We start from the raw sequence: 13,465 nt of genomic DNA on the forward strand, positions 1-13,465 counted from the left end.
GTCATAAATTATTGGTTAATATTAATCATGTTATATAAAATTATATACTTAATTGAGAAAGGTTGTTAATTTAAAAACCATGTATTCAACGCAATTCTATATAATATTTAGGGACGGAAAATTCGAGATTATAAATTTTATTCTAAATTATGGTATACTATTTTATTTTAAAATTGAATTAGTTTTGTGATATAAAAATAATTTATAACAACTAAAAGAAATAAAATAATCTAGTCAGTCAATATTGTAATACTATTTTTACACTCTCTATCTATTACCAGTCATAGAACTTTTTAATTTTAATTTTAATTTACATATAGCTTTTTGAAATAGATAAGCGTAAATTAAAGTATCGATTGTTTTTTATTTAATACTAATTCTTCAATCATATATTATTTAAAAAATTAACTTTCCATTTTTTTTATTGAATTATTAAAGAAACCATTTTTTCTTTAATAAAAATCTTTTTACATATTTCAACTATTTCGAATGCAATTTACAATTTTCTTTAAAGTTATATAGAAATATTTCATTAATATTTTTATTATTTATTATATATGCTGTTGTATACAATATTATAATATTATAATAAATTTGTCAATGATAATAAATAATTGTTTGAATATTTAGATTTTGAACAAAAATTAAACTTGTACTAGAAACTTTTATTGTTAGGTTTTTAATTTTTAAAGTAAAATAAATATTACCAAAATTTATGACTTACATTTTGTATCCACTTCTGTGATTTATTACTACTTTTATGCTGTATAAAGATTTTTATAATTTTTTTATATAGTTTTTAAAATTCATAAATTACTAAAGTATAAAGGTTTAAGTTAAATGGATATCTATAAGATGTTTAACATAGTAAATCCTTATACTCTTACTATATCTTCCTTTCCTGTTGCTAATCAGATGAAAATGATATAATTAAAAAAATGTAAATATAGATATTATATAAAAAAATGAAATTATCTACCTTCAGTTTTTTTTTTAATGATGTACGAGAAAAATTTATAGAACTTTTTACAATTACAAAATATTATTTGATTTTATTTAAAATATATTTTATAAAATATAGATTAAATTATATTTAAAATATATAATTACGATTACGTATAATCAATTTAATGATGAATAATATGCAACATTTAACAGCCTAAAAATATAGTTTTTCGCTAATTCAAAACTACGTAAAGTTTAAAAATTAAAAATAAAATATCAGAACATTTCTGTTTTTAAAAGTAAAAATTGTGAGATATTCGATATTTAGATATTAATTGAAATGATTTTCTTTATAGCGCGTTATCCTATATATATTAAAAATCAGACATTTCATTAAAATTCTTGCATGATATTTTTACAATTCAACTTACAGCTACGTAAAATAACCTAAGTCCAATTAATTTATATATTTAACATTAGTATTACGATAAGAAAATTATTATTCCAACATATATGTAACATTATACGTATTAAATACAGTAATGATGCTAAATGATGCTTTAAATCTATAATAAAAATCGACAATTTATAATAAAAATCGAAAGACTAGAGTTAACTGTATTTCTGTAATGTAAGATAGGCCTGACATCTATAAAATTTAATGTTTGATCACTAAATTCGGAAAAAGATTTGCTAATGACTAAATATTCTATAAAATAATTCTTTATTCGATATGATTCGTAAATTATCTTTTTACTGATTTTTTAAAATGTAATATAAATTGATGTGGCAATATATCTAATAAGATTACAAAATTTAAACAACTGTTGTTATAGAGGCTTAATATTAACTTTACTATTTTATTTGAAAACATTACTTGATTAAATGTACCAATTAGCTCTATCAAAAATAAAAATAAAAACTATGAATTCTAAGAGATGAAGTGAGTACATATATATATATATATATATATATATGTTTATTTTCCAATTAATATTTTTTATTGAAGGTACGTTAATTTGAATATTTTTAATTTTTTTGTTGCTAAAGGCATTTTATATTTACATATTATTATATGAATTCCTTTTTTACCCCTTTTGATGTATTTAAAAAAATGATATATTAATTATTTTTATAATTTTGAAAGTTATAAATTTTTTTGATAAAGCAAAACTTTATTAGCATTAAAATTTGATAACTGTTATATTAATTAGCTATATTTTTATGTTTTGTATAAAAAAGATAATTTTAAAGGGTTGAAAAATCTATTGGGTACATATAAAAATTTTAAGATGACCAATTAAATAATTAAATAATTAAACCATTAATTAATTTAATTAAGATGACCAATTTAATTAGTAAATATATTATTTCTTATTTATTAACGTAATTATAAAACTTATGAAACTTATATAAATTACATTATTATATTATTATAATAATTAAAAAGTTAAACTAAGATAAGAATAAAAGATTAATATAAAATGCTACTTTAACAATTTTCTCAATTTATCTAAGAAGTTAAGAAATATAATATTCTCTTAATTACAATAATTTTTATTTTTTATGTATTTAGTTAAATTCTTAATAATTTATTATCATGTCAAAATATAATATCAATGTAATGTATTTTTGTATATTATATTATTTTATTAATTAATATATGATTGTTTTACAGCATACTATAAAACATTCAGCAATATTTAAATTCAAATATCTATTAGAGTTCTTTTTATAAATATAATAATAATAATAGCCGAATTTTGTACAGGAATTACGTTTATGCTAATCTGTATCAATTGTATATAAAACATCTACGTGATATTGTAAAACTTTATAAACTAATTACATAAGCAGTATAAAATTAGTTCCTATGATATGAAATATGATAAAGAAATATAATTCAATAAAATAAAGAAAATTTATAAAAACTATTAAATTAATAAAAAGCATTCACTTGCATATATGTATTTTTATTTATACGAATCTATAATTAGAAATTTATAATTAGAATTTATAATTGAAAGATATGATATTCATATTCTTTATAGCTGAAAAAAATACCAAAGAGTATCTAAAAATTATAACAAAATTAAAGAAAATTATTACAAATGTTATATGCTAAACTTGTTATCGAATTAAAGTAATATATGAAAGTGTAAATAAAAATTTTATTGGTTACACTTGGCCTCATGTGGAGAACCGTAAGTAACAAAGTTGATGCCCACTAAGATGTTTATTGTGGAATAGTTTTTTTGTATTAAAATTAAGTACAGTGAAAAAGAAAAATCCAAAATAATAAAGCAAAGTAACGACAACGATTGAAATTTTGACATACATTTATACAAAGAAAGATATAGAATGAAATACTAAAAAAGTAGTCTAAAATAGAAAATTTAGAAATTAGAAATAACCTTAAAAAATAATCCAAAGATGAATTTCAATAAGAATAAATAAAATTTCATACACAATCAAATTTATTGAAATATAAATAAATAGAATACAGGTACAAAACAAAACTTTGGACTTATATTAAATAGATTTTAAACCTCTGAAAATATTAACAAATGTTATTAATATTAAAGTAATGAATAAATCATGTATAATTACACGGATATAGATACATAATATATAGATTTTTAAATAGATACAAGGGTGAGTGAGTTCTCTATGATGAATTTTAACTGTTTCTAATTTATTCATTATTCCTTTTCAACAATAACATTACGAGTTAAATGCAAAGGTTATAATTGAAATTAAGTAAATAATTTATATTTTATTTACATTTTATTCAGAGTATTAAATACTCTCTGCAAGTAGATCAAATATTTCTTAATACTATTTGATGTTGTTTATTTTTAAGACATTTATCATATAATATTAAGTAAAGCCATCTACTACCTTTTCCAATCCTACCTTTCCATATCCTACTAACTTTTCCAATGTATGAATAATCACCCAAAAGACGAGGCCCTTTAACTAATAAAAAACATTTTATTTAAAAAATTTATATCAAAATGAAGGTTATTGTTAATGAATTGTTTTTATGTATAAAAATTCGGTATTATATTCAATTATCAATTGTTACATCTCTAAGTGTTAAAAAAAAATTCTAAAGCTTAAAATATTTTAATTTTTATAAATCAATATTTTTATTACGGGATATTATAAGGAAATATTAAATTATTTCATAAACTAACCGTTTTCTGTAAGAACAAAATACAAATAGAAATTAAATTTTAGTAATACATATAAGTATATGTATATTATTCTGCATTTATTTTAATGTAAACATTATTACATTTTATGGCATTTTCAAAATATGTATTCTATATTATCTACTATAAAAATAAATTTTTAATAATTCTAATGACTTACATTTATAATGTACAATATAAAAATGTATATAAAAGTAACTTAAATCTATTAGATGATAGTTTTCTTCAAAAACAGGTAATTTAATATTCTATAATTATTTTTTAATAATTCTGTAAAATAATAACGTAATAACTTTGAATCGACCCTGTAATAAAAATATCAACGTTATACTGTGAAAATGATATAAACTCACAACAGATTTTTCGGTCATTATGTGTCTGTTCACAAAGGTTTTAAAGCAGGGAAATATATAAGAAGTCGGTGAATAACTATTCTATTTGCGTATAAGTGAGACGATAATTGTAATCACTTTTTTCACTGTTATCAGTCTCTTACATGTATACATAAAAAAAGCGATTAAAATGATTACTATTACGATTGCACGAGTATTATTAATTTATAATTAAATATATATCGTGATATATGTAATTTTATACAATGGGAATATACTACTGTTATACTTTTAAACAATATTGTATTAATAATGTATAAAATGTAAAAAAACTAATTTATAATGAAATATACAAATTAGCGTAACTAAAAAATAAATGAGTTTACTATATGCACTCGTGCAAGCGTAGAATTTGATTTTTTGCCTAATTATTTTGTCTAACTGCTTTTACTGTATAAGTGCGAGGATACAATAAATTAATATTTTAATAGATTATATAAATTGTGCGCCTTTTCTGTATATAGAATCAATTTTATTGTACATTATATATAAAGTATAAAGCCTTGAAAAATAAACTGTTATAATTAAAATGCATTATTGTTCTTTTTGTACCTATTTTCTAGATTTTTAAATGTAAATTTTTATTTACTTAAGAAAAAGTTCATATAATGCAACATTGTTGATTCTTCATATCTTTAATTTACAATTAATGTAATTAATTTTTAAAATAAACAATTTAAAACAATTCTATGTAAATTATTCATCTGTATAGATCTTTTTTATTAAATATGGTAAGAATAAGTCTACAAAAAAGAATATGTATTAGAAGTTATCTTGAACTTGGAAAGAATTTTAATTGAATTAGTAAAAATACACTATATGCCAATGTTAATAAGTAGATAGCATATATACGTTTATGAAGGCACATCGTATAAAAATTTATTTTACTATAAATACCTTACCATTCCGAAACATAGGGTATACTATAGAATTAAATACTCAAATACTATAAAGATTAAAAAAGAATCAAATACTAAAGATAAAGTGTTAAGCAGCATTTTACGCGGTAAACAAAGTGGGAGAAGTAAAGACACCTGCTTAGGTCAAAATATTGCGCACCAAGTCGTAAACACGATTCTACGAAATCGGGAAATTTCAATATTCAAATAGTCGAAATTAAATTACAATTCCGACTAACAAGGGCCGACGAACTCTCCAAGGCTAGATTCTAGTGACGTCACTCTAACTATCAGCATGATAAGAGTAATCTAGAATTCACTGGAATCGCAAGTCTGTACTATAATATTTAAGGAGACGCGCTTGACGCTCTCGTCCTCTTACTAGTTCAATCAAGCAGTCATCAAGATCGGATTGTCGTCCCACAAGTCAACTCCACTTACACACAAATCGTCTCCAATTCATTCGTAAGCAAGCACATTCGGCTTACTACTACTACACGGATCGACCTCAATACACGTAAGTCATGTTATTACACATGTTCTTACGTACCATCAATGCACTGAGATCGACTCCACACGTAAGCTACGCTATTACACACGTTCTTATGAATTACTAATTACGGCTCCATCAATTAAGTAAGCAGCAATACGAATAAGTGGTATACGGTACGAGAAATATTCCCACCCGTCAAGCAGTGACGTGACACGGATATCCTCCCTCCACTAAATCGCTACAGCGTGCAAGTCGCTAGACAACGGCATCATTGCCCCTCATCAGTGACGTCACACAAGCGCCCTTACACAGGCCTCTACAGCTCCTGTCGGTAGTGGTAACGGCGGCACCATCGCTGCCCCTTATCAGCGCGTATCTCCCACTACCACTACGAGTCATAACTACGAGTAGGAGAATCACGCGCCACATGAAGAATACCCTTACAAGATTCTTGTCGCTCATATTAATTGAAGAAACTCTCATCTATTCATTGTATCATACATTCAATCCTACCTCAATAGACCACTGATTATATATTATATGATTATATACAATAAAGGAAAACCACCACATACAAAGGCAGTGTTGAATTATTGCATTGTCCATTCCACTTGCCAGCAAGCCTCCCTACAACATCTCAGGGAAGCTTTTAGTCTGATCCCAGACATAAAGATATGGCTTCATTATTTAGAATATAATATATTTATTAGTTTTCATTAATATTATATTAATGAAAATAAATTAATAAAACGTTCATTCATATAATATATAAATATATTTTATCAACATTCAGTAATGCATTTGTTTATAGCTATTTTATTACTGCTATTCTATTACTATTTTATTACTATTTTATAACAAGCTATTTTATTTACTTTTTATGCAATAAATATTTAAAAGATTTGACTGAATTGATGATTTCTCAATTATATTCACATTGGATTTTGTATAATATTTTGATTACAATTCTAAAATTTATTTTGGATAGTATTTTCCATGCATTTCTAAAATTAATTTTCCCAGAATTTATTATATTTGACTTAATTCTGTATTGACAAACATTTCTACACATTTTTTATAGAAAAGGTATACTTGAAAAGTTTATTAATTTTGATAAAAAATTATTAATATTTTATTTTATAATAAAGTAAGTAAAAATGATTATAGAAATATAAAAATAATTATTAAAAACCTACTGAAACCTAGCACATTATAAAATTAAACTATTAATTAACATTTTAACAATGGTTTTAACATCATATAAATATAAAATGAATATAATAATAAATTAAAATACATATCAAGTATAACAGTATTCTTCAATTATATAATGTTTCATTATTTAGTGAATTATATAATTAATAATATTATCAATAAGTTTATATAAAGTATGTTAAATAGTGAACGATTACAATTGTTAGTATAATTAATTATAACACATCTTTTCCTTCAAGCTCTTCAATCATTGTCTTGATATATTAATATTCACAAAAAAAATAAAAAACCAAGAAAAGAAGTTTATCCAAGACATAAAAATTGACAACTGAAGAGCCACAGCTGTATTGATTTGGTCACCACGGCGCCAGTTATTGGCATCTGGCTGAATGTAATCCATAAAATCCAGAATAGCACTGCATGCCAATCTATTGTGAATTGCCTGTAAGGTTATTCGATTTATGATTTATTACTTTAGTCATCGATAAAAAATTAATTAAATATATTAATAAGATTAACGAGCTTTAATCCTTAGTGAAATTATTGTTATCAAATTAGTTCATTACCAAAATAACACAATTTTATTAAATGTATATAAATACACAAAAATATGAATTTTGATTAATTCTCATTATATAATAAAATATACATCACCCTCTTTATATTTAATGATTTTTTTAATGTGTGTTACGGATTACACAGTTTTAAGCGGAATACAAAGTGGAAGAGGTATGAACGCGCGAAGCAGTGTTTGGTAAACATTGGCCAACGGACAAAAAGAATGCTTCTAGCCGAAAAACTCTAATATACGACTATAATTCCGAGAAGTAATAACAAATGAAACCGACAAAGCTATGCCCTATTGCCGTCATGACAAATACGGCATAGTAACAGCCACCGATGCGCTATCGGCGCAGCCAGTTTGTACAAGAATATGTAAGGAGCTGCACGTGTCGCGATTACTCCTTGCTAGTACTAATCATGCACTCTTCACAGCGGGATCGCTATCCAACCTTGCCATCGCCATTGGGAGGCCATGGCAAGCATCAAGCAACCTAAGGAACTAATAGCGATGCCACAACTGTACTGGCACCCACGCCTCCGTAAGCAACGCAGACGTTCGTTCTTACCATCTCATCACGCGGTTTCTGCCACCACGGGCAAGTAACGCCGACGTTCGTTCTTACCTTTACGTCATCATCGCGGGTACGCTCGCATCGAACACACGAACGTGCACCAATTCACCACTACCTTTGAGCTCACGGACACAAGTTGTGGCGTCACACGGACGTTCTCCCACCACTTCGTACACTATAGCTCACTCCTCGCCGGCTGCCAAGACGGCACAAACTCGTTGCCCCTACCAACACGAGTCTCCCACTACAACTACTCAATTCAAAGGGAGAAGGGGAATCACGCTCCAGCTATCAAGAATCCACGACAGACTTATCGCCACCAAATTAATGAAAAAACACTCATCTATTCACTCTATCACACATTCATTATGACATTCATTGATTATTAACTATTTATTATTTATTATATTTAATAAAAGCAAAGACTATAAACATTAAAGGCAGTATTGAATAATTGCATTGCTCCTTCCACTTGCCAGCAAGCCTCCACCCACATTCATAAGGAGGTTTTTTAGTCTGATCCCAGACAATGTGAAAATTGAATCTAACATATTTATGTATATGTACTTATAATTTACAATATTTTGGATGACAAAATTATGAAAAGGGTGTGAATGGTTATTCAAACTTATTCTAATTGTACATATAACTTATGAAATGTTTACCGATAAAGAAGAACAGATTAAAGATAAGCATTTCGGAATAAATGTTAATAAGCTTTATAGGGAGTGCTCTTTTAGAAACATTTAGAGATATCTAGTATCACATCAAGTTTTATTAATCGTGAAGAGTGTAACATGCTTCCGCGCTTCTTTTGTATTTCCTATTTCAACACTTATTCCGCACAATTGAGATTCCTTTGATGGTCGCCAAATTCTCGAAATCCAGTTCTAGGGACTTAAATGCATTATCAATCTATCAACTATATCTATGCATATATGCACACTATAAAACCTATCATTGTTTTTCAACGTTTTAATAAAATAAATAATTGCATGAAAAACGCTATATACCTTAATTTAATAATCTAAAATACTATGAATAAAAATATTTATCTAAATTAAATAAATAAAATTTTTCTTGAATTTTCTTCCTCAATGTTCAAAAAAAATTAAATTAATATCTGATGCAATAACCGTAAAGTAAATTTTAAGAAATCGAAAACTAAAAAATATTACTGTATTTTTATTGGCAATTGGAAAGGGATATATATACGTGGATAACTTGGAATGAGCACGTAAAAGGTAACCTGTAGTTCTTGTCCCCTGGATCCTAGCAGCCGAACCAAATTCCTACGGTATTGGTTGCAAGTTTTGTAGTAGCCATCAGTGAGTACAACAGCGTGTGCGAGAGAAAGACAACAAATAAGAACGTTTACGAACGCAACAATCATCCAGTGCTTGCAAGGCCCTCTTGGCGTCGGACCATCTACCATAATTCGTCCCTCCAAACTGTTTCTAAAAATTACCATCAATAGAGTTCATTACATTGAAATTCTTTAATTGTTTCTTTTACGTTTCTCTCCCTCCCTCTCTCTCTCTCTATCTCCCTCTCTCTCTCTCTCTATCTATCTATTACGTTTGCTTTTTTTATCATAATTTTTGCATTGTTCCATTTATTTGTTTAGTCAATTAATATAAAAAAAAACTAACGAATTTTCAATAGTATTCTTGTATATCTATCGTAATTTATGACACAATTTACAAAATTAATTTCAGAAATTTATACTTTTAATTAAGCAAAATGTTATCAAGAATTATTTGTAGGAAATACTTGAATGAAAAATTTAGTTTATGATTAATTTCATCGATGAAAATCTTCCTAATATCTTTATAAAAAAGCAATTATATACATTTAGTAGAACCTAATTTCCTAATTTATAAAAACATTTCTTTTACTCTACATTTATAGTTTTTACTTTATATGAAAGAAAACATGACATTGAATTTTTTAAATAATAAAGAAATTAATTTTAATTTAAATAATATCAATAAAATACAGTAAGAAAACATATCCATTTCTACTATTATTTATTATAAACATCATTGTATTAGTTATATTTATTATCTATTGTATCCAATAATATTACTTTAACATTGTTAAAATTATTCGTTTTTATTATGACATCTCATATCACGTATAAATAGTTTTAAAATAATAATAGTCATAATGTGGATAAAAGAATATTACCTAGTTTGATAATTTTTTATGGATGGTAAGGATCTTCGCTCCTCAAAATTCCGACTTATATAGCTATGATAACCATGATAAATAGCAAGACAGAGGCCGATTAGTATTATCGGAATCAGTCCAAAAGCACCAAAGTGGCAGAGATTCACGCCACCCCCCATAAAGGTACTGAAGGTGTTGATTCCATAGAGGATGCAGCTACAGTTAATATTAATGCAAACATCGAGAGTCCAAGCCCAATATTGCCAAGTGATCACCAAAGATATTACAGAGATTAAAGATGACATAACTGATAAACAATATAAAATTCCCAAGATCTTCTCTGCTTGCACTTTTTCCATTTTTCTTCTCTTTCTTTCATTTAGTTTTTAGAGCTGCTAAGATATGTAATTTATGATTTATAAATTATTTTTAATTAATAAAAAGATAAACATACTGCACGTCAAAATTATCAATTAACACAGGTAAATCTATTGTGCAAAAACGGTATACGTAAATGACTAAATAAAATTGTGAACCAAATCTCCTACGTGAAATTTTATTATATCAGTAGATAATCTCTTGGTAAATAAAGATATTTATTAGAAAATAGGTTCTATTGTACTATAGAAACTAAGAAATACTCTGCGACCACCGCGGTAAAGATGCAGAAGTGGATGATCTGTAAGTAAACTGTACTTAAAAATGATAAAAAATATGTTTTAAAATCATAGTGTCATGTACGTCTCTACATTTTGTGAAAACTCAATGATGGTTTGTCACATTTATCGTATGCGAACATAAGATAAGCAGTATTATCGTGTTATCAAGAAATGTGTTAACATATGAGTAACAGGTGCATTTAAAACGTTGGTTTGTCGCACAATTGATTTTCACATTTAAAAGACCAAGTTAAAACTATAAGTTTTTTATTCAATATATTTTTGGATTGTAATTTAATTAAATCATAAAATTGAAATTAATATTTCTTGAGGAATTTATTCTATATTTAAAATTTGAAATTTTCTTAGACTTTCTATGGAAAGATATTGCAAACTTAATTAACTCTTTGTCTATTTTTAAATCTTTTAGTATTCTAATTTATATTTTATAATATTTAATTTCAACTATAACAGTTAAATTATTTAATATTATTTTAATATTCATTATACACTTGAATGTAAAATTAATCATATTTTTCAGAAATAGAATGCTTTTATTCATTGAGTTGCTATTTCATGTTCTTTTATTAATATATCGTAAATTATAGAAATATCTTTGATTATTAATAATCTCTGTATTAGATTATTATTTCTATTTACAACATAAATCCTATGATAATTGAGAAACTCTAAAACATATATTATTATATATAATATAAAAAACTGTATCCTTTAAATAAATTGGTTTTTAAATCCTGTTGTTAATTGTAAAATATGTAGTTAAATGAAGAATATAATTGGTTAATTATTCGAATTTCATTAACTTATGTGTGCGGTAAGATAATAATAACAGTTTACAGATAAGTATAACTATATAAGTGTTAACAATAACTTTTCTGCGTATTTATAATAAAGCACTTAATAATATATGTTTATTTAATATAAAAATGTATTATATAAACATTCATAATAATGCATAAATTCTTTATTACGTAATTATTAATTTTAACACTTGCTTTTTCATATTACATTTAAAAAATTCATTTTTTTGATATGAACTTGATATAATTTTACATTAACAAAAATCAACGAATAATTTTGGTCTATAATTTGAATTGTATATGTAATATATTTTTATAGTATTATTAAAAAATTATTCGCTCTAGCATTGGTTTTAACACTCTTATCCCAAGTTCTAATATATCCATACAAACATATATTGTCAGAAAATACTTTTTACTTTAAAATGAAAAGGAAACTATAACTATTATCTGATTCATTTTATTGTCGCCTATGGCTTTTCAAATCTTCAATTCATGCAATCGTATATACACTTTCATGATTTTTCTGGACTTTCAATTTACGTACTCAAATTATTTGTTCTCTTATATGAAAATTAAATTTTTCAAAACTTTTGTTATTAAACCACGTTTCCAATAATACAGGAAATCTAATTATCTCCTTGATGAATGTCAACGACTACGGTTAATAATACAGGTAGAAAAACAAGTTTGAACAACAATTTAACTACATTTGTAATCCTTAAAGTAAATAGAAGAAAGGAGTTCAAAATGTGGAAAATCCTACTTTTTAGTGACACTTAATAAATTCGATATTAAATCTCATTAACGTATATAAAGATAAATATAATATTTTTATAATTTCTTACTTGATTAAATATTGATTATCTGAACAATATTGATTATCTTAATTGAAAAAACTTATCTCAAATTTTTTATTTTAAATTCCTGTATAAATTAAAATCTGTATTAAGAAATAAAATGGAACCATAATAATAATTTTTTTAGAAATTTATTTTGGATTTTAAAGTTAACTGTAACTAAAGAATAAATGTTTTTCAATTACTATAATATATCTGAATTACTCAAAAAACAAATTTTTACTGTATATTGGAAGAAAAAGGACATGGACTATTTTTTCATTAAAAACATGAAATAATATGACGTTGGCACGATTATAGCAGCGACTGAAAAATGTAGTCCTTTTGTTTAACTCTGCTTCTTTAAAAATTCTGTGATACGCATCTGAAGAAAATCACACGTCGCTATTACTGTACATGCGCATTTCAATTCATTCCACATACTAAATATTCAAGAGCCTAATAATCGTGTAATTTATGTTTATATTCCATAAAGGATTCATATTCTAATTGTATTCTATTTTATAAATACTTGTATCGAATCAAACATAACAATACAGATCTAATAATAATAAAAACAAATGATATTAAAGTGACCATAGTTTTAGATATATATTTTTGTTTAATAAATGAAGAAATATTTTCGAGTTAAATTTTAATACAAACAATTTCGATA

At 25.1% G+C, this 13,465-nt stretch overlaps 1 protein-coding gene across 2 annotated transcripts; it reads right to left on the reverse strand.

The window, feature by feature from the left end:
• Nucleotides 1-7,332: 7,332 nt before the first annotated feature.
• Nucleotides 7,333-10,836, reverse strand: LOC105364712 (uncharacterized). Of its 2 annotated transcripts, none has more exons than XM_011502719.1 (3): nt 10,489-10,836; nt 9,548-9,755; nt 7,333-7,604 (listed from the first exon to the last, which is right to left on the reverse strand). In XM_011502719.1, exons 1-3 carry the CDS (start codon nt 10,827-10,829, stop codon nt 7,410-7,412), a joined length of 744 nt encoding a protein of 247 aa, XP_011501021.1. In that variant the 5' UTR covers nt 10,830-10,836; the 3' UTR covers nt 7,333-7,409. The 2 variants fall into 2 exon arrangements, with proteins under 2 accessions (XP_011501021.1, XP_011501022.1); XM_011502720.1 differs by lacking the exon at nt 7,333-7,604 and adding an exon at nt 9,021-9,188.
• Between the last annotated feature and the right edge of the window lie 2,629 nt (nt 10,837-13,465).

Source organism: Ceratosolen solmsi, unplaced genomic scaffold (assembly GCF_000503995.2).
Source record: "Ceratosolen solmsi marchali unplaced genomic scaffold, CerSol_1.0 scaffold15, whole genome shotgun sequence".
Classification (NCBI taxonomy): Eukaryota; Metazoa; Arthropoda; class Insecta; order Hymenoptera; family Agaonidae; genus Ceratosolen; species Ceratosolen solmsi.